The following is a 27,117-nucleotide window of genomic DNA, read 5'->3' on the forward strand; positions in this document are numbered from 1 at the left end:
TATTAGGTGGGGGAATCTGTAATACTTCAACAAGCCCCCAATTTTAATCTTCTGCCTACAGACTAAACAATGTTGGCTAAATTAATGTTGACCTAATTATTGTGAGTCTACAGGGAGCCAAATAAATGGCTGGACTCTTCACTTTTTTGATGATCACTTTGTAGACAGTGATAACCTAGGAATATAAAACCAGAATTTAAGCATCATTGTAAATTTGATTCCAGACTAGGAACTTCAGCCTTCACTTGATGGGCTCAAGGTCACAGGAGAGATTAATTTGTGTATAGGGTATTCAGACACAGGCTGCACTAGCAAACCAACAGATTGCTATGGCAGATTCAATGGTTTATACTGAATAAGGTAGACAGACCTCAGCCTTACCTCTTTTCCATCCTTTAACTAATAAGAGTCAAATATTAATATTACGATGTACTTCAAAGGTGATCACAAAATGTAATTTAAAAAAAATGAATGTAAATGTTTAAGTTGCTTTAACAGGGTGGTGTTGTTATCGGCCTAATGGGAGTCATTTTTAAGCCAGATGACCATTGCCCAGGATAGCATGGGGTCTGTTGTGGTAATTACAATAATAGTAGTCTAAATTTTCGAATTCACTGCATATCTCATTCACCATGAAAAATGTCCCTTACCTTTCAAACTCTGAGACTCTGAGACTGATCAAAGAAGAGTTTGCTTTTGTTCTTGTTACTTACTATATTTCATGGCCTTTTCTTGAATAATGATGTTAATAATTCAATTTTCATTCCCTTCAATTGAAACAGAATCTGACTTGTCATGACTGTATAAAAAATATAAGTTATAACTCCAGGACCTTCATTTCTCTAGAACTTCTGGACATAAATGATATAAATCTACTTTCTTCAATATATTCTCAATGTGTCCAACATTTTCATAACTATATCCACTTTATCTCTGCTTTAACTCTCTGACAGTAATATTACAAAATATGAAATCTGTCTTGAGTTATTTTACATTCTCTTTTTCCACTTCTGTGGAAGCCGTAAGTGAACTAGTTTGAAAATCTGAGACTTCTTACCCCCGAATACTGTTGTGAACATTTTCATTTACTATTTTTTTATTGAATAAAATGTTTTTAAAGCTTTGTTTTAAATAACTGGGACTTTTAATAGTTTGGCTTTATTCATAGGGTAAATTATTTTCTCATCTACCTTTAATGATCTTTGGCTTAGTTATATATTGCCAAATTCTTCTCTTTCGTATCTTGCACAGCAGACTGCACATACTTTTAAAAGCTTTTGTTTATCATTTATACCACTCTTTAAATCCTGCTATAACCACATGCTCTTCAAATCCCTGACTAACCAAACCATTCTCTGGAGGCCTTTAACAAATTCACAATTAATGAAGGATGAGTTTCATTGAACACTGGTTTTGTGTTTCTACCCTTCAATTCTATTCAATTCAACCTACATTTATTAATCTTTCTACAATAATCCTTTTTTTTTTTTTAAAGAAAAAGCTTACATGATTTTCCCCCTAAGATTGCAGTGCTAAGGAATTCAATTTTAAACTATTTTTCATGTTTCACTGCTTTGAAACCTTGAATCCTGGCAATGAATTGACCAATTTGGGGCCAATGACCACTTGACCATTTGAATGACTGTTGCCTTAGGCAATCTAGAGAAAGTTGCTAAAGTATTAGGTCACACAGCACTTGAGGGACCACATAGTCCAATTGATATATAGCCCAATATATCTACATATATATGCTATATATGTGTATATTTTATACACTAATATGTTATATTTGTGTGTATTTTCCCTCACATTTTAACCTATCCTTTTATCATACTTTTTCTGTAGTAGGTACTCTTATAAGAACCTTACCAGACTTACTCAATTTTCACAATAATGCTACATGATAGGTACTATTATTATTCCACCTTCAACCCATTTACTAAATGATGACTCTGAGGCAGAGAGAGGTTAAGTTACTTGATTAAGTTTACACAGCTGACAGGTAGCAGAGCTAGGATTCTAGCCCAGGCAGTTGGCCACGTTCTTAACCCTTGTGCTCTGCATTGTTCAAAGACATGAATCTTTGTAGAGGCAAGAACAATGTATTTGTTTGCTTTATGACTTGGGATCTTTTTTTGTAAGAATCTTTTCCATTGAAAGAACTTTTGATACAGATAGCCTCTTGAAAAAGAGTCTTTTTATGCTTATCGTCAATCAATAAAACTTTCTCCAAAAACATAAAGTCAGCAGTACTATTATTGAATGCCACCAGACACCACTTCTTAAAACATTTGGCATTCCACTCTTTATCTGAATACAAAGGGAAGGTAATCTGCCCTTTTAATTTATGAAAACTTCATCTAATAATTAGGGCATGGCCTGAGAAGAAAAGTAAATACGTATCTCATCTTTACTTCAATCCACTAGGTGACACAGTGATATGTAAATTATTTAATATCCTCTTTAAAATTGATGGAAAAAGAGATCAAAAAGTTTACTAACACGATTAATAATTCTAAGATCTCATATGAATGTGAGATTATATACCTCTGTGGAGGCCCTAGGTATTCATAGGAATCAGAGTTAGTGAGTCTTTTTATAAGTTAAGAGAAAAATCAGATTTAAATGATTAATAGCTCTAATTATATTGACATGTCACTCAAACTTGGGAGGCTATTAAACCTATCCATGAGAGGGAGAAGTTTTCCTAACCATATAACTTAAACCCTGTATGCATCAACTGTGAAATAATTTAAAATAGACTTCCAAATATGCTTTGGTTTGAGAGGTTATGGAAACGTATTCTATAATTTGACCAGAAAGTGTTATAATATGAGATTCTTTAAATACATAATCATAGACTTGCTCAAACTTGTTTCATTCAGGGGGTGGGGATAATTCATAATCATCTAAAGTAATTTTAAGCATTTTTGATTGATTACAATTTGAGATAGAATTTTTTTTTTCATTTCTAAAACACTCAGTTTCTCAGATCAGCAAATCTTGTTTTAGACTAAAATTTAGAGCCATTTCTGGAATGAGAGGAGAAACAACTATTTAACCAACTTATACCTCTTTATGGGTAGGCAGCATCAACAAATCCTTTAACTCAGCAGTTACAAGAAATCCCTATGAACTTTTCAAAGCTAAATAACTTTAGCAGCTCCACTTTCTTCTTTAAATAGCCAGCAGCCAACATTCAAAATGAACTGCTAAATTCCTATATAACAAGATAAAGGTTGTTTCTAATATCAATAGCTTTTATCTCGATTTCATGTCACCCAGAAATGCTCACAGTTAAAAACAACACTTAAAAACACACTTATAGCAATGGGCTATCTTTTCAGACTGAGTATTTGTGGTTGAATTAGGAACAATCTGAAAATAAAACACAACTGAAATAAGTCCTTTGATTTGACAGTTTCAAGAGACCAAAATCTCCCACTATCATATTCCAAGAGTGCAAGTATAGGTTTTCCCTCAGTTATTCCCCTTAGAAGCACTAAACGCTGTCCTGTTTCATAATGATTTTATAACAATGAGATACCAAACCAAAGTATATAGTTTTTTAATAGGTACTCAGAAAATCTTGTGCACTCTCTGCAGCTCTGTTTGCAAAGATATTGTAGAAACTAATCACCTTGCAACTATTACACAACGTGACACAGATTTTAGTGCATAAGCCCTGGAGAATGAAGTAAAAGATACTGGCCTCAGATCGGGGTCAGATCACAAAATCTAAAGGGAGGACAAATCACAGATAGACAAGGACAAGTAACAGACATTAGAGCGGTGCCGCAAGCATGCGGCCCATATTCCAATCGGTTTATTTCTACGACAATGCAGAGGTCTTGTTTAATGGAGAAAGTACCCAAACATACTTTGTGAATGTATGTGGATACTGACCTGGACTTGTGACAGGACTAGAGGTAGTAGGCTCAATAATTTCTACAAAAAGGGAAAAGGAAAGAAAAGAAAAACATTTTGTGTATTAATCATACATAAAAGACAAACACTCATGAGACAATCAACAGTCATGCAACATATACACAGGAGGTCTTTCATTTGAAGGCTTCCCTGACCATGGAAACCACTGAACAGAGTCTAGTCTCTGGGGTTTCCACAACACCCCACCACCGTCTTCGAGCCAACATGTAGGAGTCCTTTCCCATTCTGGTCTGGAGCATCAACTTTCGCTGTGCAAAGGTTAAGGACCAGCCCCAGGGTTCTCAAGCAAGTTTTCAAGCGTTCCTTCCAGAAAAACACTAAAACCTGCACATAATATGACTTCTAAGAAAGCTGATGCCACTCCCTATATTCATTCAACCAGTTATTATTTCTTAGTATGTATTTAAAATAAAAATCATGGGTAAAATTCATATACCTAAAAATGCCTCTGAAGATACAGTTCCTATTTTACAAGTATATCTACAGAATTTGGCCATTTAAAGGACCAATTATGTTCTGCCTTTATGTCTCTATGTAAAAAGTTAACACACACCACACATATACACAAACATGTACGCATTTTTAATTACCTGAAATATATTTGCATACCTACACGCACCGCTGGCTATAGTGTAAGCATAATTAAAGCATTAACTGTATCCTTGGTCTATCAATATAATTTTTCAGCAAGTATCTAATGAATAATAAACTCTATGGCATTTTAAATAATTTTATTTAAGATTTCCATTTTAACTTAACTTTTAATAGGATTATTTCAAGTATTAAATAGTGGTGATCATCAAAGTAATAGTAATATAAAGGGGTGCCTGTGTGGCTCAGTGGTTGAGCGTCTGACTTCAGCTCAGGTCATGATCCCGGGGTCCTGGGATCCAGTCCTGCATCGGGCTCCCTGCATGGGGCCTGCTTCTCCCTCTGCCTATTTCTCTGCCTTTCTCTGTGTTCTCTCATGAATAAATAAATAAACTCTTAAAAACACCCCAAAACAAAATAATAGTACTATAAAGATTAAACACCATCATTAGCAATCCTAAAGTATATGAATAATTTTTAATGAGGAAGAATGCAAATATTGGGAAAACATGGCATTTTGAGGAACTCTAATAACAGTGGTTGGAGAACTTTCTTCAGTACTAAATACACACAGGTAACCTGCTGCTTTTTAACTGAGTTAATAAGTATGTCCCATAATAGTAAAAATAAATAAAGTTCAGATTCTTATGATCAAACACAGTGAGTGTGGCTGTGAGAGGTAAAAGCAGAGACTTTCACACAAAATCATATCTCTGAGCAAGAATTCCCACCTTGCTCAGCTAAGTACCCAAAAACCTACAAAAGATGTTAGAGATCCAAATTTTTTTTTTTTTTTTTTTTTAACTTGCTAACCTTATTGGGCCTCTTGTTGTCTTTCACTGATTCTTCCACAGGTAAAGCTATGGCAATTCTCAATTCCATTCAATAGTGAACTCACTAACCATCTAGCTCAGCTACTCGTTTGAATAATAAAACCGTAATTTAACAACAGTTATGAAATGGAACCTGCAAAACACATTTTGGGAGGGTCTATTATTTGGGTAATTAAAGTCTGTGTGTGTCCTGGTCTGCACGGCTGATTTCCTGGGTCCTTTCCTGAGTGTTCTGAGCTAATGGACCAGGCAAGATGTTTAGGGCAGTTGACAAGGATTATGGCTTAGGTTACAAAAGATCTGGGATGGGGGAATGTAAACTTTTGGAGAGAGACATTCTCAAGTAGTCAAATAATTACTCAGGTAACAACCCATGACTGAAAATTCCAAAGTCCCAGTCATTCTTCTGACAATGTGATTTGGTATTATTGAGAAGTGGAACCTTTCTACAGCTCTGCATTAGATTACTTAAAAATGCAGAAATATTCCTGTTTTCCTTCTCTAAGGAGATCTTATATATAAGATTGTATATCTTATATATACAAGATATACTTGTATTTCAGTTATATATATATATGAAATATAAATATATGTATTCACCATTAATATTTCAATCCCTTCTATGTGTTAAGCAATATTCTAGATAGTAGGATTATAGCAGTTAATGAAACCTGGTCTCAGGAAGCCTGCGGACTATATAATGTAGGGCTTTAAAATATTAGCACATTCAATCCTTATGTCGAAATGCCAATATTTATAGAAAATTAAAATTCGAAATAAAAAATCATAGAGAAACACTGTTCTAATTTAAAAACTACTCTTTTGTTAGGCTGGCATAAACCCCCAAACATTTTTATGCTCTTGTCCTATTAAAAAAATCTCCTTTAAAAATAATGAAAATTTATGTTAAACTTATTTTAATGCAATATGGCAAATCTCATTAATATACATCAGGAGTGTATAACCCACATAAAAGGATTTTATAATTCAAAAGCAAAATGAAAGCATAAAATGACTTTTGAGGTAGAAGCTTAATCAGAATGTGTGTCCACAGGAAAACTAAATTCAGGAGGACTGTGAACAGAGTTTTCTATGTTCAGTAATTTGGACAACAGAACTTTAATTTCTTCAACTGTTTAGCTTCTGTTGTTCTGAATTCTTATTGCTGATTTGAGACTTCGTTGAAAAAGATGGCGTGGCGTACAACAACAACTTCATCTCAGTGGAAGGATGTAGAAACAAATAGCTATCCTATTGAACCAAGCTCTTCATTGTGCTCGCTTATGTAGAGCTAAATTACTTATGTAAAGCCACATTGTCTCCTAGAAAGGGTTTTTAAAAAGAATACAGGAGTTTAGTGCATGACAAATTATGTTGCATGTAGCATCTACTCCATAATTTAGTTTAGTTTCATAGTCAATACATAATTTAATTTTGTAGTCAATACAAGATATTTTTCCCACATAGGCCAAAATATAGGAAAACGCCCTAATGAGGTAATTTTATGTAAAACCTCTTCAGGACCAGAGAAGCTGACTGAGTTGGAGATTCCAAATTATAAAATAATAAGTGGTCATCCATAGGGCCAGATGGGCAGGAAGCAGAAGAGAAAGCAGAGGAAATGAGGTCAAGGTACCAAGAGTGAGGCAAGCTGGTGCTGAGGGTTGAGGAAAACGAGAGTCAGCTAGATTTCTTGAAGCAAGATAGTTTGGGAAGTTAAAAGGAGCCTGATAAAACTGGGATTAAATCTCAAACCTGCCATTATTCAGCTGCGTGATGGTGAGCATGCTAATGAATCTCTCCAACCCCCCAGTGTCCTCATTTATTGAATTTAGATAATAGCTCCTACTTTGTAGGGTTGTTGGTAGGATTAAAGATCCTTTATATAAACAACCAAGTGAGAGTGAGTAGCAGCAGTAGTTTCTGTTATTGCTTATAGAAGTGAATGGAAAAATTGGTATCTGAATCACTGGAGAGAAAATTAAGTAGACTGTTGGCATCTGGGGAGATTTAACTTTACTGAGGAGAAGCAAAGATGGAGAATATCAGGAGTAGCGGAAATATGTAAATAACAAAATTCCACCTAGTGTGTGGATGCTGATTTTTTTTTTCTTATTCAAAAGGTTAATATATCATGCTTTTGGGTAATTATTTGGGAATTGTGCTGGATTTTAAAAGATAACTACAGGATCCAAAGTATTTTTTTAACAGTTCTGGTTTAAGTAAGGGTAGGAATGTATAGATTACGATTTTGGTGACAATGAACACACTTCAATTTCAAAACGGGGCCAAATTATAGGCATTAGTATTAACATACACAGAGGTATTTAAAAATATACTTCTCCTCCTGTTGTCAAACAAATTTGAATGACCCCATTTACTCAATATAGCCAAGTTCTTTTCCTATAAAATAATGATATTTTATTACTTTAAAATACAGTTTGGGTAAGAGTTGAAGCTGGCTGGAGCCAATAAAGCTCCTAGAGATTTTCTTATACTCTTCAGATACTGATTTAATCTTTCCGGAACAACTTTGTGAACAGTTGCTATAACAACAGTAATTATTATTATCATATTAATTACAATCGCTGACATTTATTGAACTCTTGCTATGTGCCAGACACAGTTACATGGATTGACTTATTTCCTTCTCCCCAAAACCCTGTGAGATGCATACTATTATTAATTCCCCTTTTACAGATGAGATATTGGAGTACAGAGAGGTCAACTATTTTGCTCATAAACACACAGCGAATAAGGAGTAGAGATGGGAAAGCCTTTGGGTGAGGATCTTAGCATTCCATTTCCTCACCTCCCGGAAGAAACAGCCTGCTCACTTGCAGTATTTCTAGAATTGCTTAAATAGGACATTCCTATGTGATGGCTCTTACAACTCTCTACCAGCACTAGCTTTCCCGACAATAGGGTCTTTCTGCTAGGGGCAGCTAATAAGTGAGTGGCTTGTGTCACCAAAAATGGAAGAGAGGCAAATTCAACCTTAATTAATGGAGGCTCCTATCATATGGGGCTTTGCATGGGAGAAAAATGGTTTATGACACATGGTTTTCCAATCTTGTCCCCATATTTCAGCCAACACCAACTAGAGTTGTTTGTTTCTGTATAGGCCTTGGTGCCACCGAGGGTCTGTCCTCCAAACAGCTCAGAGGACATTATCACAACCGGGTTACCCAATCAGAGGGGAATCTTGAACTTGTAAACTCCCCCTCTGGCAACACGGTAGTCTGACCCCAGATATCCCTTGACTTTAAGAATGCTGGACACGGATCCGACGTGAGCTGCTGCTCCACTGCACTAGTAATCAACTTGTGAGTGTGAGATTTTCCTCAGGAGGTGCGCAGTGGGCTCTCCTGATGAGCAACAGTCAAAGTCCTCAGTGAGACTCTCCTACGTGTCTCATTATGTGGAGAATCGGAGGGAGCGCTCCGGGGCTAAGGGCAGCATCTGTCATCGTGGGCAACTGTAGCCCTGCAGGGACCAGCCCCGCCAAAGAGGCGGTTTAATTGTACATAAAACAGAGGTGAAGGGAAGTTCACCAAGAAGGACATTTTCAACATTCTATGTGAAAAAAAAGGAGGTATTGGGTAAAACAAGATTTGACTTTGTTAGTAAATGTGATTTGGGCTAGGACAGGAGGAAATGCTATTAAAGCAAGGTACTGAGGGCGGAGAGGGTGCTCTGGGGAGGAGCCACGTGTAACAGCCCCTTCTAGGGGCCTCACTGTGTCCCATCTGTCACCCTGCACCCACGGTAGGTGGTTAGGATTGTCTAGTACCAGCCCCCTGCACCTCTGTGTGTTTTGGAGTTCATATTTGGTTTCTGGATGATTCTATCTGTACGTTATGACACAGCCATAACGCGTGTGAGTGATCTTCTAGACCGTGGGGAGAGAGCATGACTGTGTGTTGAGACACGGCAGAAATTAATCCTTTTGGTTGCCATGGTTTCCTCTGAAAGCTCTGACTTCCAACATTGTGGAGTGGAAGCAATGTCATTTTCACAGGAGAATGAAGAAGACGTTGCCCAGGAACGACCAAGGTTAGGGCTGACGGAAGGCAGACTGCGAGTAGATTGGACATAGGAGGTCAAGAAAAAAAAAAAAAAAAAAAAAAGGTGACCCTTTCCTGTTTACCCCTATGGGGGAGGCCCCGAGCCTGTTGGTCAGGCTGCTAGGCACCCGGACAGCGGAGACTTTGTGCAGGGAGGGCCATGCAGGCATCACACTCTTGCCTCCGGAGAAGAATGTTCATCATCTGTGAACAGGTGACATCAGTGACCGCGCGGTATCTCGGCAGTCAGAGGACAGGCCCCGCCCCCTCTGCCAACCCTAGGTGGTATGACCCTACCTCAAGTTCTGGATTCTCACTTTTCTAGCATATCATTAAGAAAGTTATAACGATTTGCACACACACGTCACTGGGCTGTTTTTGCTTCCATCACATGGTTGTGGTTAAGAAGGGGACTGAGCACAGTGGTCACTGATGGAGGTTCTGGGGGAAACCGACCCAGGACGAATCCTGGTTGCAGTACTTGGAAGCCACTCGCCACCCCCTCCGTTTGCACATTTAATACACTGGGGATAGTGATGTATCCACAAGTTCACGCTGCAGTGAGGGCGGAGATAAATCACTTTGCACAAAAACTGCCTGGCAAATAAATACACGTGGCTCTATAAAAGCGAACTTACTTTTTAATTGAAATTATGATAAATGACCTTTAAAATCATCACAGCACTTTCAACACTTGGTGTTATTCTAAGAGACTACCCGGTAATTCAACTTTAGAACATGTTCCTCTTAAGAAAAACCATTTCTATCAATCCAACAGTGGCAACAACATTTCCAAATGTTTACAACAAGAAGCCCACAGGTTGACATTAGCTGCCCTCAATGACCAACACGCAGTAACTTTACACGTGCACAAAATTAGTCTGCGTTTATTTGGGAGGAGAAACTTTGGGCCTAGTGAAAGGAATATCCCACGTGGAGTCACTGCTTGCGGATACCTGAGTGTGGATATGTGAGATGTGATAGGATAACGCAGGGCTCACGGAGGCATAAGCATTAGAGGGTTGATTTAAGTATCTATGTTTGTGTACCTCCAGCATCCACTTGAAGACAAAGCCCTACCTGAAACTAAAAAAAAAATAAAAATTAAAATAAAAAAAAATGCATGTCTGTTACATCCTGGTAAATGTCCCAAGGCGGTATAAATGTTGGGGGTGACTTATGAAGGGGGTGGGGTATGTCCTGATAAACCCAGCATAATTTGATAATAAGTAAAAATGCATTTAATGCCCCTAACCTACCAAGCATCATAGCTTAGCCCCGCCTGCCTACTAAAACACGCTAAGAACGCCCGGGTCAGCCTACGGTTGGGCAAGTCATCCAGCAAAAAGCCTATTTTATAATCAAGTATCGAGTATCTCACGTAATTTATTGGATAGTCTGCTGAAAGTGAAAACCAGAATGGCTGTGCAGGTGCAGAAGGGGTTTACGCTTATGGGCGTTCCCCTGGTGATCCCACGGCTGACTGCCACTGCCCAGCATCAGGAGGAAGCCTCCTAACCGGGGAAAAGATCAAAATTTAAAATTTGAAGTAAGGTTTGTAATGAAGGCGTATTGCTTGTGCACCATCGTAAAGGAAAAAGAAAATCTTTAAGTTGAACCACCACAAGTTAGAGACGGTCTGTACTTAACCTTATCAAAACTACGTCTTTGGATACAAAATATTCTCTCAGTCCACCCAAAGCCTGTTCGGAAGGAGGAAAATGTCTTCTGTGTTAACAAAGGGGCACTAACAACAAGTGGCACATTCGTATGCTTACCACGATATTGAAAAAATAACTTCCTAGACTTCTAGTCACAGTGGCTCCGCAATAGATCTCTACTGGATGAGATTTTGAGGGAAGAGTTTCGGAAGAATTTTGGTCCATGCTATGGATGACCACGGATTGAAATGTCTGTCCCAGACTTCTTTGACAGAAACTACCAACTTTCAGCAAAAATAATATTGACTCCAGAGGCCATTGAGGAAGGTTGGGTTTTAGCAACTCTTTTATATGGCACTGCGATGCCAGAGACTGTGTGGCTTTCATCATTATACAGATAATCTCCAGAAACGGTCTGATGAGTGTACAATGTTATTTCTGGAACATGTTTCCCAGAATCACAGAATAATAAGTGTCCCAGCCCTCAGCAGACATACTGGGCTTCCTCCCTAATACAAGTTAGAAGGAAAAATCCACATAAAGGGGATGTAATTAAGGATACAGCAAGAACCCAAAAGAGGACTATTAACCCCTGGCATATTTATATCAATATAAATTTATAAAATATACCATCAATATATTTATAAAAGTCCATTGTATTGACGTCATGCAATGAAATGCAGGGCCCAGGCGCCTGGTAATTAAGAGTTGAACTGTTTATTGTCTTAAACCTACAAAATCTTGATGACTTCTAAGATGGAATTGTAGCCTGGGAGCCCTGTCCAGCCCTTCTCCACGTATGACTGACTGTACGGAGGAATGGCTTTTCTTGATTGCCTCCAGATTCTTGTTGGCACAGGGATCTCCAAGGGTTTGGCAAATGACCAGATACTTTGAGATACCCACTTCACTGCATTAGCATATTACTCATCAGTGCGAATTGTTAAATCTAAAAGGGAGTTTGATGAATTCAAATTGACGCTATTACTGAGATTGAGCCACGCCAGGTATGTCTTTAATACCCTTGGAGTCATGCAGAAATGGATTCAAGTGTCCGCCATGCATTAGCTTCACGACCTTTTACAAGTTAACGATTATAGATAAGATGGGTTTTTCACGTGGAACAACCAACACGAGATGCCTGGTGTAGCGACTGGCCCAAAGTGGGGAGATAGCCATTTTTGTGTCCTTTGTCTCTGATCAAGATCTAACATTTCTGATGTCACGGAAGACATCTCTTCATCTCTAGCTATTCATAGCCCTTACTTAGGCAATATATTTGTAAACAAATGCAGAATAGAAGAAATAATCCCTGAAAACTAGCAATAAAAGGCAGCTTGAGGACAAATATTGGCTCCATTGAAGATGTGCTAAACGAGGCCACCTGTCGGCCAGTGTGACGTGGTTTACAGTGACAAACTCTTTCATAGAGGAGGATGCTATGGGAGCTCCATTACGGGCACTGAGGGAGGTCACGGTCGCTGCTTCCTTGAGTCAGGTGATAAGCACAAGTCTTACGTGGAACAGCAGGAACAGAATAGGCTGGCAGGAGACGTGCTACTACAGTCGCACCAATGCTCTGTTGGAAGCCGCGTAGCAAGGATGCAGCTCTCCGGGGGGACCAGTGCTAGCAGAAAACCAGGCTTGCCAGGGAGCAGGTGAGGCAACCTACCAAAGGCCAAGGGCAAAGCCTTGAGAGGTGACCACAGAGGCCTTCCTGGAGAAGCGTCACCCGATCACTGCCACACTGCCACATGGGATTCCTTAGGGGCTCATTTAATTTCTGTTTAATGCACCTTTCGAATGCAGTCTGTTTTCTGGACATTACGCAAGCTGTGTTGACCTGGTGGCGGAAAAGACAGTCCCTTCTCTGCAAACATACTGTAGGACGGGTTGGCAATAAATAAAAACAAAATCATTACATGGGTTACACTATAGTAAGGACGATCAGTGAGTGCAGGGTGCTTCCGGAGTGTGCGTCGGGGGAATCTGTCATGTAACTCGGACACCCGCAAGGGGAGAACGCCCTGAGCTCTGACATACTAAGCTCGAGTTTGCGCATTCGAACTACGTGCTTGGCCGAAGCTGGCGACAGACAACCACACAGGGGGCATCATACAGGTTCAGTGTCAGCCAACAACTAGTTTAGCTACAGCATAGTCTACACTGAGCAGGGCTCTTTGGAATACGAGACGCCAAGAGGGTATGACGTGATGTGCTCTCTCAGCAGCAAAGTAATGAGGTAAATGATTCTGGTTGGTAGCAGAGGACACTAGCCTGAAGCCATCGCAAAGGCTATCCTGATCCTACTGGTTCACCACGAGGTAAGGAGAATGAGGACCACACGGATACGTTAACGCTCGTACAGCCGGTAGGTCACAGAGATGGGATCAGAGACCCAGTCTTGCCACTCCCAATCCAGGGTCACTGAAGAAGAGAGAAACCTTTGCGATGCCCTCTCCGACAACAGGAGGCCCGAAGCGGCAAACCAACGAGAGCCAAGTCTTCCCAGTAGCGTGCCAGGGCACGTGCTACCGTCATTCCATTCCAGTCAGGACATCTGGCCCTCACCACCTGCGGCAGGGAGAGCAAGTCACTAATGATCAAGGACTCCACAAGCAATTCCCCTGGGATTCCAAAGTCTGACCTTGTGAATTCTGGAGCACACCCGACTTCGGAAAAATCTCCTACTTTGTCTTAAATCGACTTTAAAAAGTGCAAATACATACACATACATATATCTGCATATAGCACAGTGTAAGGTAAGTGTGTGTATACATACATATATGTGCATGAGTGTATCTAGGGACAGGTACATGTGTCTTATATGAACATACCTGATACGATAAACACTTTTTTCCCTTTCCAGGTAGACTATAACATCACAAAGGCAGGAGATTTACCTGTTTTGCCGATGTATTCTCAGTGCCTAGGACACTGCCAGGCATGCACTCGATACTCCATACCTGCTTACTAGATAAAAGAAAGAACATGCGTACGATTGCAAATGTGTGGGTACCTCTGCTCACGTGTGAGTGTTTTGGGGTGACCCCGACACCACGTACATGCTATGCACTTGCGACAACCCCGTAAGATCTGCTGGAACAGGAGGACTTGTGAGGAGTAGTGACTCACAGCCTCCAAGCAAACATCCAAGGTTATAGTCTAAATACGTTCTCAGGATGAGAGGAGTTCTATTACTGAGTCCAAATGGAAGTTTTAGCTTCGTGGGCATATAAATTTGTTTTAAGACTTCTTAAAACAATTTGGCAGGAGTGAAGCAGTTACTATTATGCAAACTGAAATAGTAAAGTCTGACCAAGATCCTTGCTGCCCCGACCATATGATGATTTTTCTGTATTTTATGCTCCTGCATTTAAATATTTTATTTATTATTTATTTATTTAAGTCACAGACAGAGAGAGAGAGGCAGAGACACAGGCAGAGAGAGAAGCAGGCTCCATGCACCAGGAGCCCGATGTGGGATTTGATCCCGGGTCTCCAGGATCGCGCCCTGGGCCAAAGGCAGGCGCCAAACCGCTGCGCCACCCAGGGATCCCTATGCTCCTGCATTTAATCGCAAAATGTTTCATTATCACGAAGGAAGAAGAGACAGATAAGGCAGGCGGGTGTAAGGAGTTGGACAGAAATGGGTTCTAATCGCACGATCCTCCACGTGTACGTAAAGGAAACACATATGGTTTTGAGTCAGGTTTGGTTTTAGAGAACAAGCTGGTTTCCAGCTCCATGCACCGAGATCTTCCTCGGCCCGGATCTTCTAGAAGATATTATTCGTACCCAGACCTTTGATAGACGCAGAGAAAATTAAAGTTTAAAAATGTGAGAGTCCCAGGTGCGGCTGGCTTTGGCCCCAGGTCCCATATTGCAGTGAGGCAGGTCGTTCTCTTGGTCCGAGATGGAAGTCTAGGGTGATGCGGGCAGAGCTCCGGTTGGGGAGGTCGCGTGGGTGGTCAGTGACCCGAGCCACAGGACAGTCTAGGCGTCGTGTGAAGTCAGGGCCGCGGCGTAGCCAGCGTGCCTCATTTGTTTGACTTGCTGGGTTCCCCACAGCTGAACGGGGAGGGGGGTGCCCACATTGGGGTCACGGCCGGCAAACAACCTTATCTGTGACTCTACCTATTTGGGTTTTTGGTGTTTTTTTTTTTTTTTTTTTGGGAAATCCAGTAAGTCCTCAGCCTCCCTCTCATGCGTGGGCTTCCCTCTCTCGTCGCTCACTCACTGTCCCTACCGTCCGCTGAACCGGCGTGTTCTCAGGGGCTTATCTGCTTAGGGCTCATTTATCTAAGTTTCCGGGTGTCTCACGGGGGGAGCATTGACCGCACTAAGTACCTTCTCTCGGTTTCAATCCACCTGGTTGCAAAATGGAGAAAATAACGACTCGCCTCCTAAGGCCATTGTGCGAGTTAAATAATTTCTGTAAGAATTTTAGATGGTGCCTGGGACCTACCGGACACTAAAAAACATTAGTAATCGTTAATTCCACTTAAATACGTTCTAGACACGTTACCCGGTGAGCACTCGAGTTGTCACCGTCGTCTGTCTACGGAGAGCCTGGGGGGCAGGTGGCCGAGGCGGGGGCAGTCGGGCCGGCGGGCCTGAGCCAGTGGGTCTCCCCGATAATTCTGCTCACACTCATCTACTTCACGGCACGAGCGAGGTTGGGAGGAAGGAGGTAGACTAGGGACTCCATCCCGCCCGGCGTGGGAACCCGGCAGCCCTGGGCCGGGCCTGGGAACTTCCAATCCGGAAGGGGGCAGGAGCCTGGAGAAGGGCAAGAGCTGACGCCAGACGTCAGAGGGTCAGGATTCGAGTCCCCCGCCGTCAGGCCCGGCTCCATCCCTGCAGGTGCTCCCACACCTGACCCCTCGGGCCGCCCCAGGCCTAGGCCCTGCTGACCTGGGTCTGACCCAGGGGGGCCAGCCCATCGTGGGTGGGTGCCCTGCCCAAGTGGGGAACCCCGAATGAGCTCAAAAGCCCCAGATCGGGGTCCGTCTGTCCCTCTTTGACCGGTTCCCAGAAGGAACCAAGAGCGATTCATATTTACCGGGTAGAAGCGCACGGGCCCTGCTTCTCGTTTCTGGGCGTTTTGCTTTGAGCTGTGCTGGTTTCCACGGCAACCGCCAAGCAGCTCTTCCAGAAAAGAAAATCTCTCCTGAACTATTCCAGCCTGGAGGTGATTAGAGGCCCTCAAGAGCCCATGCCCTCTGCTGACTCCGGCCTCCTACTGTCCCTTTTAAGCCCCTGTGTCCTGGATGCCTTGCTGCCTTCGGTATCTTTTCTCTTTCTCCTTTTTTTTTTTTTTTTTGGTCTCTGTCTCTCTTTTGCCATCTTCCTGCCTCTACTTTTCGCCTTTCCTTTTTAATTGGATGGGAGGTGTGGCGCTCTTGTAAACGGGATTCATTTCACGAAAAATGTCCCCGTGCCTGTGTCTCCCGTGAGCCTGAGAAGCCACACGGGGCAGGCGGCCTGGCAGGTGCCTCCACGGGCGGAGCCCACACCTGGGAGTAGTGCCTCGAGCTGTGTGTCCAGAAGTGGCCCACTGAGGCACGATGTTACGGTTGGTAAGCATGGACTCTCTCTCTACAGCTACTTTCTCATATAGATTTCTCTATTTGGGGTCCTGATTAGCGATGCAATTTCGACATCATTTGCTTTTCCCCTGCCTGTGAAGTTAGCCACCGGAACATAGGATAGCCGCGATGCAATCCACCTTGAAAAGATGGGGATTCTACGGATCACGTGGTCACCAACGTGAAGAGGACTTTGGATCTGATAAGCATCTGAGTAAACTACCAAAAAGAAAAGAATTTTTTTTTTTTTTTTTAAGAAAAGAAATCTTTTAAAGATTAAAAAAAGAATTAACATAACAGCTCTTGGGTCAGTAGTGTTCACGCAAAGTTAGTTGACGAGGGTTGGTTAGAGTCGGTATGAAGGTAAATTGAGCAAAATTTTCTTACTCGTGTAAATAAAGAATGCTTGCGGCAAAAACAATTCCCAGAAATTCTCATTCATTAAACAGAGGGGAAATGAAAATTTCACAGTGAAGGATAAAATAAAATAAATAAAGATACAATTACTGAGCGTATCTGTTCATTCATTCACCCCAAAGGCTGAGTGCCTGCTATGTGCCAAGTGTTACACCCTGTGCTGAGACTACAAACATACATGACGGCACCTGCTTTCTCATGGGACAAAGTCGTTAAAATAGAATTGATAAAAAAAAAAAATAGAATTGATATTACCTACGCCGGAAGACATTAATCGCTTCCAGATAACAAAGAAGGCAGATAAGTTTTTAAGATGGTGATTTTAGCAGCGTGGATGTTAACTGTCAGGCAGTGTTCTAAGTGCTTTAAGCATATTAACCCTTTTAAATCCTTCGAACAGTCCAGGGAAGTGGATATTATTATTACTACTACTATTATTATTATTATTATTATTATTATTATTATTATTATTTTCATTATTAAAAAGAAGAAAATGGAGAAATGGAGCCATCCGCCCAATGTGACACAGAAAGGAAGTGACATGGCCACACTTCAAATCCAGGGTGCCCGGACCCTAGAGCCCATGCGCTTAGCACTTCAGCCACAGTCCTGAGGATGAACTGGAGCGGCCTTCGGTATCACTGGGTCAAAAAGACGGACAGAGGGGACAGGACAGAGGGGACAAGCGTGTTACGCATTCAGACCCCCATTACCTGTTATCAGGCCCGTCTGTATAAGGAAGCGCTCTGTCGGTGGCTGCTTCTGTAAATCATTTCTAGCTACCAGTCAATCAGGCCACGGATTTAGATTGACCAGAATAAAGTTGGGGGAAAAAAAAAAAAACTAGAGGGAAGTTGGCAGGTTGGTCTGACACTCCAATCACTGCTAACGTTGCTTATATTTTTAAAACAAATATTCTATTATGACCAACAACTGTGTCTGCCAACTTCCCTCCTTCCAGAGTGTTTTGATGTTTTTGATGTTTTCATAGATCTAAAGTAAGAGGTGGAAAAATCGCTTTTGAATAGCTCTCCTATTCTTTTCATCTACGCGTCTTTGTTTAAATCTTCATCTCGCTGCCAATCCGAAGCAACAATCCCTTCCCTTGTTGTCTGATACTGTCCATCTAACTTGCTCATTTGTCAAGACACAGAGACGACGGACTGGGAAATATCTGTTTGGGGAAAAATTAATTGGAAATGAGAGGAGGTGTATTTTGCAATTTAGGAGTCACTGGCGTGGAAAGGGGAGAGGTTGTTTCTGCCACTCACGGTCTATTCTTGTGTCTCTCTTGTTTGGGAGGAGGTCTTCTAAAAACTGGAGTCACAGCTCTGCAGCTTTAGTATCTCTTGGAGAAGGACCCAAACAAGGATGGCCCATCACCAAAAAAAAAAGAAAAAAAAAAAAAAAAGAAAGGTTATATCAAGTGAAAGATACTTCGACCACACGAGATTCGTAGGTAGGATATTCATGTGCATCAGTGTGGTCCCAGACAGCAGCGAGGACCGCACACACCCCTCGGAAAATCGATGCCTGGAAGAAAATGGGGGCCAGGGAGGAACTCTGTCCTGCCAGGTGTGCTGTAGCCTCGGCCTCTCGGCAGGTGCCCTCGGGGTGGCCTCCAGGAGGCTGACCTGTGGTGCACATCATCGCCCCAGAGCTGGGGCGATTCACCAACAACGTGGGGCAGCAGGGTTGGGGGTCACTTTGCTGCAGGTTAAAAGGCCGCTGCAGCTTTAGTCTCGAGCCCCTCACCCACTTTGATGAGGAGCCCACACGGCAAGTGGCCGAGACCCTCCCGCCAACAAGCACCCTGAGCCATCCTGGAGCAAATCCTCCACAGTCGTGGAGGTTCGGGTGACTCCGGCCTCCTCGGTCACCTTGTGAGAGACTCCAAGCTGGAAGCACCTGGCTACGGCACACCTGGGGGCCGAACCCACAGAAACTGAGAAGAGAGAAGTCTGGGTAATATTTCAGCTGATAAACTTAGGGCAATGTATCATGCAGCAAAACATAACCAGAACAGTCCTCCTGGGCCTGTGGTCCCGGGCCACGCTGGACGTTCCCGCGGCCCTGGGCCCAGCCGTGACACACCTGCCCGCTCGGGGAGGCGCGCTCCATGGGGCAGGGGCACAGGATGGGAAGGATGGACCCCGCGGAGCTTGGTCCCTCGAGGCCGAAGCTGTGCTCTGGAATCTCTCAACTTTCAGGAGACAGGAGACAAGATCCTTTCAGGCATCGGGTTCCAGTCTGGATTTGACTTTAGCTTCTTGTCACTGTTTCAAAGACATCTTACAGTCTTGGATATTCTTGACGTTTGAATCATGTGTCAAGATGTTGTTGATTCTAGTGATGGCAACGTTTCATCTCATATGCATAGCAGATTGTTAAAACATGCCGAGGCTGTGGTGCTCCTTTCCATTCTGCTGTTCCCAATTTTATTGTCACTTCAGAAATAAACTACAACATATAAAGGAGCACTGAGAAGGCGGCTTTAAGAGCCCTGGGGTAGAGCTAAAAGCAGCTCCCTTGATTTTATGTTTGAGCCATCTGGTGCTTACATCAGCTACCACTTGTTTTCAAATATATATTATTTGCGACTTTGTAGAGCTGAATAACATGAGCCCCTTTGGTACAGCAAATATTGTCAACGTACAGTGATTTAAATAAAAGAAGAAGCTAGTCATTTCATAGGAGCCTGCGTGCAGAGAGGTTGAGAGCTTCCCTGTACCGAGGGCAGAGGAGCGCCTGGACTAAGACACATGTCGAAAAACTTCATCCTCCTGGACACCACACGAAGCAGCCAAACCTTTTCAGAGACACCCTCGGGGTCTAGAGCCACGGGCAGCCTGCGCCGAGTACTTACTGGGTCCCCGGCCTCTGCCGAACAGCCCACCTGCCGTGCCCAGTCTGAGGCCTTCGAACGCGCCGGCTGACCCAGGACAAGTGAGACAAGGCTGCAGGAGGAAGCGGCCTGCGATCTCGAGGAGTCAGCGCAGCAAATACTTCACCGTCGCCTTGCCCGGGCGTCTCTATGTGCCTCCGAGCTCAGGGTCACCCGCTGGCTACTCCACCACCATTGGGAGAAGAGCAGCCGATCGGTCTGGGGGGCAAGGGACAGAGCGTCATTCGCCGTCTCCCCGTCTACGTGTTGGCTCCACACGTCCAGGCTGCTCAGAATCTCACGGGTTGAAATAAGCCACATGATCCTAAAGCCTTCCTTTATACCCACAAGGAAAGAAGAACCCGATCTAGGTCCGACGTCCCTAAAATCCTTTCTCGGGACCGAGCTGGCTGGCCTGCGGCAAACCGTGACCCAGGGAGGGGACGTGGCTTTGCCCGGCCATGCACTGAGGCGGGGGACGGCGCTGGGTGGATTATTTCAGTTACTTATTCCAAAAGCCCTAAGTGGATGAGGGCAAGGCCCGGGTCGGTTTTGCCCCCCACCGAAAGCTCAGGCTCTAGGACGGTGCCAGGCACGCAGCAAGCGTCCAGCGAATCGCGGTTGGAATCTATGGCCTGGACGCCTGGCCTGTGCCACAGGCTCTCTCGTGTCCTGTACGCCGGGATGCAGACAGCCCCCTCCCAAAGCAGGAGTCCTGTGGATGTCCCCAGTAAGCGACACCCCCTTCCTCACTCACCTAGTAAAATAGTAAATCAAACTATAATACATGTTATCTGCTCCTCCGTGAGCGTAGCAGGATTGTGGGACAATCATTTCTCCTCTCCAAGGCCAAATGGTGGAGCGCTCAGTTAGTCCGAATTTTTCTTTTGGCTTCCCCAACTTTTGCCACCCGTGTGTGTTGTCTGGAGCTCCCGGGCTTCTCCACATGTGAACTTCTCCACCTATCGTTATTCTTCTCCTTCTCATGGCCAGGTGACCTTCCTAGTCCTTCACAGCTTTTTTTTTCACAGAGGTTTATGCATAAATGTCATAGCATTTAAACTGTCTGGGCCTTGCTACGCTAGGTCCTTAAGAACTCCTTCCTCTCCTAAGACCTGGAGCTGCTATTTCCTAGAACAATCATGGCTTTAAGACACCTTTCTAGGCTCGAGCTCACACTTGCTTCTATCAGGATCCTGGAGCTGACTTTTTGCTAATGACCCAATTGCTTTGTCTACTGCTGTGAACGTGACTTTTTTTTTTTTTTTTTGAATCCAGCCCTTTATGCAGGAACATGGTGACCACAGATATGGGACATCTACACTACACTCACTGGTTGAGCTCACAAATTTTTACCCCTTTCTGTATGATACTCTGTATCCCTGGGTCAGCCTCTATTCTAGGTCTTTAGACTACCATAAGCCCCTTGCCATCCATTTTTTGCTCTTTCTCCAAATAGCTTGGTAGGAGAAATTGGACCGTACTTTTCTATGGTACAGGAAAATCTACTTGCAGTATTAAGCGCAACAATCAGCATGTGGGAAAGAATTTAGGGAATTTTATTCCCTTTCTAGGATCCTGAAATATACCACCGAGGAAAGCCATGAAATCTGCCTTACATATGTGCCTACTGTTTTAAGTGTATAATACATCTCTCTGAGTATAACATCGAATGCCTACATCATGGGCATTATGTTGTCGCAGAGCCCGGCATTATAAAAGGAATTTACTATACCATAGTATGGCACTCTACATTTTATGCCCTTAAGAAGAATTTTTATAGATATTGTTTATAAGTACTTAATTAAATGATATTGCATACTCCATCAGGATTGTCAATGGGATTTTTCCTACCTCCATGTAAAAGTGCAAGCATTCTCTTTTATAATTTGTAACATTATTCTTTCACAGTGATCTTATTACAAAATCTGAACATTGAACCTTTCTGAGAATAGATCAGATCCCAGTACAGACACTCGTGAATTTAAAAAAAAAAAAATCATGACTTAATTTATTGAGGAAATTTCAAACACATTTTGCCTACTTTCCAATAAATACTGAAAAAGAGAAACTGAGAAATACATTGCCTGATGGGCCACCCCTATGGCTGAGTGTTTTAAAGGTATATCCAGACACCCATACACATGTGCACACACACACAAGCATAAGTACACAAGGAGCACATATTCAGGTATATTCAGTGTAATATACAAAAGAAAGATTAGAAAGCCAGAAACTTGAGGTGTTGTCCTTTTCTGTACGTATTCATGTTTAAGATCTTAGACAAATTACTTAACTTTGTTTAGTGAGCTATCGAATAAAAATTTAAATCAGGGCAAAGAACACATATGCTAATTTCCCTTCTCCAGCATGTGGTGGACATCGTTAATTTATCTGGACATTCATTTCTGCTGCCCAGGGTGGCAGTCTCCAAACTTTCAGTACTAGGCTCCAGGCAACACCTCAAATTGATTTGATTTCACACTTGATATAAAGTCCATTGGTCATCCCAGGCGGATGACCATGACTATTCCTTCTGTAAGATCCTTAAAAATATACGTACCTTCTTTCATATTGAAAGAATTTGGAGCTTGAAGATAACTCATTCACATTCATGTGCATAAGAGCAAAACAAGTGCTAAAAGTATGTAAACTTGTATATCTTCAATCACAGATATTCCTTCTTCTTCTCTCAGACTACACTGCATATAAATTGGCAAAAAATGCATTTTATATTGCAGCACAGCCTCAGGAGAATTCAGCAATGGAAACTCCCCTGATTCCTTGACAACACAGAAAACTAGCATTATCAGGAAAAGATGTTTCTTTGCATTTGACCTAAATATGAGGACACACAGTAATATTTCTATTCTTATCTTTTTGTAACACAGATTTTATGTATGTTCGATATCCTTCTACATAAGAATTGAGTCAGCTTGTAAAAATTACATATACTTATAATGTAATTTCCTGCTTTGCTTTTCTTACTCCTATTATTAAAAATTCTACCGAGTATATATACTTTCTAGAAATAAGATTATATTTAGAACTACATTCCTTCCCATAGGGTATGTTTCTTAAGAGCATATGCCATAGTATCTTATATTTTACACTTACCCTCTTTTTTGAATGACCAGTCTCATCTCTAAATTTTCCTATATCTTTAAATAATGAGGTTATTTCAAGCATTTCAAAATGAGTAATTAACTGCCTAGCCTGAAATCCGCCTGGTATCAAAGTATTAATGCCTGAATTAATTTTCAACTTATAACTGTTTTCATTTACACCTACTTCCTCGGTAGTTATTTAAGGCAATTTCATCTTCCCTGTCTGTGGCTTATATGTTAATGTATTTCATTTTAATGAACACTCTTTAAGCTGTAGAAGTAGGCCAGACGCTATCAGAATGTGTCATCAGTGAAGAAATCTAACTCAAAGATAAAACTTTCGGATGAAAAGGTTGAAAAGAAATGGTACAATGGAAATAGTTTTAAGTCATAGTGGAGACATAAGCCATCTGAAATATATTGCTGAAAGGTTTGATCCTTTTGTAGGAATTGAACAGAGATGAACACATCTGTTGGTGCATAGTTTTTAAAAATTTTACCTAAGACTGTGGTTGCTCACACAAGCTAATCTGCCAAAAAAAGTTTGACAGCTGATGGTTTTCAAGATTACTTGTTATTTGACTGAACTCAAATTTGAGTATGTAGATATAGCCCAAGTGTCCTTATACTATTAGCATGCGCCTAATAATTGCATTTAATTTGGTACAAAATTGCTTTCCTTATTTAACACGTTTCCTTTTGTTACTATTGAATATCTTCATCACAGGACATTTTAAAAGTAAGATTTAATAGTAAATTAGGCTTGCGAAAAAGGACTTTTTATTGCAATAACCAAGTCAGCATCCTAAATGAGGATTCATTGCTTTAATTAATACTTTTGAGAATTAATAAAAATAATTTTGTTGTTTAGCTTTCATCTTTATGCCTTTCAGACATACTAGATGCTAGAGTAGGCAAATAAAAAATGTTTTATCATTATATAAATAACTTTACTTAACTTTTTAGCCCTAAAAAGGCTTCCTTTTGAGAATATTAATTTTCTTCTGTTATTGAAAAACTGGGCACTAATCAAGCATAAATGAGGCAGGTGTCAATCAAGTGTTAGTTGTAGATCATATTATTTTGCTAATTAGGCAGTATTAGGCTGCTAATTAGAGACAATATTTTTAAAGAATGGAATACTAATATAAAAGCAAACAATTGTATTATTCCCTTAGTACTTCAGTTAGCGGAGGCCATTTAATTATCCATGAGGCAGTGACCTGTTCAGCCTGGGGAGAGAATGTTCTTTAGTTTTCAAGATAGAGAATTTGTGTGTTAAGGAAGAATGAGTCACTTAATTGTTCAAAAGGTGAAGAGTTTGCAGCCAGAAAATCATCTGTTATTTGGAGTTTCTCACCCTCCTGCATCCTATTATTGTTCTCAAGTTCCAAGAAATACAACATGGGGTGTTAAATCTCTATTCTGGGATGGGACTCTTTCACAGACCCCATTATTCTCCTTTTTTTGGTAAAAGTATCTGGCCAACCTAAGAGGAAAAACTCACAGCCTAATTTATCATTTCTCTTAGTTACAACATATATTTTGAGCATTGGGCTCCTGGATTCACCAAGCAGGTTGCCAGAATCAAAAATGTCCTGCATGTAGAGCCATTTAAAGAGGACGCTTTGGAGCACCAATGTCCCAGGAAACCAAGAATCTTTAACTTAAGATCTTTTCGGTATCTCTGGTGAAAAACTCCAAGAAGTTACCCTGAAAGTTCTCAGCAGTTTTGCTTTACTATCCCTTCTGAAAGTATACTCTTTCAAAGGAATTGATTTTCCCTCTAATAGATGAGGAGGAGCCACTTGGAATTCAATTTGAGACAAAGAGTGACTAGCCTTTTGAGTAATGGATTGAGAGGCCCTCCTTGAATATTGCTGCTCTGCATTCCCGTCACTCTCGAATTACAGATGACACTTATTTTACATCATACCCCAATTTAAACAGTAGCCACTCTCAACTATCTCTAAGCAAATCTGTATTTCCTGCTTGCCGACTCTGATGGTCGGTGGCGGATGTCTGGAGGCTGTGATTGGTTAAATAGCAAATAGGGCCAAGGTTGATCAGCAATGTCTGCCAGGGGAAGAAGATGCCCACATGCCATGCCACCCTTCCTGCTTCAGAGAGAGAGAATTTCCTTCCTGAATCTTGGTTCATGATATCACTTGCTACATAAGATCAGACATTTTTAGAATGTTTGCTTCTTTCAAAGGATCTATAGGTAAAGATGAACTATATTTGTTCTCTGTCCACAAGGAAGGAGAAAATTAACCCATTCCTCTAAATAGTGACCAGGACCGAGAGTTTGACAAGAATACCTCTTAGTATGTACACAGCATAGGAAGAGTCAGCCTCAATGTTTGAGGTTTAATATGTTGCCAAATTCTATTCCCTTCAGAGGTGACCTAAGAAAGTCAACAAAGATACACCTTAAAGGAAAACAAATATTCTCCACTAAGACCGGATGCACTCTGTCTTTGATGGAAATCATTTCTGGTGCCCCTTTGTTGCTCCCGGGAATGCTAAGAATTGAGAATATCTTTAAATATCCTTTACCCTCACTGGACTATTAGTAATACATAGATCTGAGGATGATATCTTGGAGACATTCTTCCAGATTTGTTGGCTTTTTACTTGATAATGTTCTTATATCTCAGCCAATAAACTTAGTAAAAGGTATTTTCTATGAAGTCATGTAATCCAAGAAAATATAAATATAGTTCGTTTCCTACCTGATATGACTACATCATGAAAAATGTTACAGAGTTCTGAACTTGACATACATAGTTAGATAATATTATTTAATGTACTATAAAACGTACTTGCTAGACCTCTTCCCCTTAAATGAAAATAAAATAGTTTTTAGATGAACTTTGAAAGCCCAGATTCATCAAACTTTAATGCACAATAGCAGTCTCTATATTGCATTGAAACCTAGGGTTCCCCTGCTGGATTTCAGCTTTTGAAACACATTACATATTTCCATGTAATATTCTGAAAACGTTCCTGCCTTATGTGCCTGAGACAATCTTCTCATTGTCTACTCAAGAGAATGACCACACAGCAAGTGGGAAGTGTTTGCTGAAGAAAGAGGCCCACAACGCTCTATTAGTTAGTTGATAGGAGAGAATTTCGGGACTCTCTGAAGAATTAATATGATGTAGCCATTATGTCGAATTGAATGTTATGGTTTACTTAGCAATTCCAGAAGCATTTACTACGATAATGTATAAATCCTGGTGCACACATTATCTTGGATATACACAAAATTCTAAGAAAAAAAAATCATTAACGTGTATCAACTTATCATTCTATCCTCTTAATGACAATGTTTGAAAATGAAGTTTAGTCATTTCCTAATTATACACACAAGTGAATAGACGCACACAAACTCACACTAACAAAACCCCACTCGGGAAATGAAACATAAAGAGAGAGTTAAAAAAACAAACATGCAGGGAGGGATATATATCCTGTTTCGGAAGTGGACATAAATGTTCAATTAACCTATTTCTCATGTCCTTTTTTTACGACTACATATGGTGACAAATCTTCCTAATAAGAAGGAGTACAGAACAACAGATGTGTAAAACAGCAAAATAAAAACACCTCGGCAGCTGTATAATCTTTATTTTACATGAAATGAATAGGAATGTGAAAAGTACATTTTGCAAAGCATGAAAAGTCGTTCAATTAGGAAAGCTATGGGTTTGAATGGTTTTAGAAACATGCTATGGATTGAAGAATTCAGGAAAGACTGTCCCCACCCCACTGCAGACACTTAAATGCTGTGAAGTCTGATTGTAAGTTAAAGAATTAGTTCTTTAAGGTAGATAGAGTTCATCTCCTACATTTCCTTTTGAAAGACACAAATACCTTTGGGCAGGCACATGTGAAGAACAACCACTTTGAGGACTGTGTGAAAAACCGAGAGAAATCATAGACAGAATGGAAGGTAGCAGAGTCTTAACTACTGAGTTGGTATGTGAGGACTTGGAATTGCTGGTTCTTAAGT

General features: G+C 41.3%; 1 protein-coding gene across 2 annotated transcripts in view; it reads right to left on the reverse strand.

Moving 5' to 3' along the window:
• The window catches only part of NEGR1 (neuronal growth regulator 1), an 813,801-nt gene that overhangs the window by 106,704 nt on the left and 679,980 nt on the right, over positions 1-27,117 (reverse strand). Inside the window, exon 7 of one of the 2 annotated variants that reach the window (XM_077905039.1) lies at positions 3,814-3,948. The exons of the other annotated variant lie outside the window; for it this stretch is intronic. Within the exon in view, the coding sequence (XP_077761165.1) occupies positions 3,833-3,948 (116 nt within the window). The 3' untranslated portion in view covers positions 3,814-3,832. Of the gene's footprint in view, positions 1-3,813; positions 3,949-27,117 lie in introns of those variants that run through there. 2 annotated transcript variants of the gene reach the window in all.

The sequence above is a fragment of the Canis aureus genome, chromosome 8, assembly GCF_053574225.1.
Source record: "Canis aureus isolate CA01 chromosome 8, VMU_Caureus_v.1.0, whole genome shotgun sequence".
Classification (NCBI taxonomy): Eukaryota; Metazoa; Chordata; class Mammalia; order Carnivora; family Canidae; genus Canis; species Canis aureus.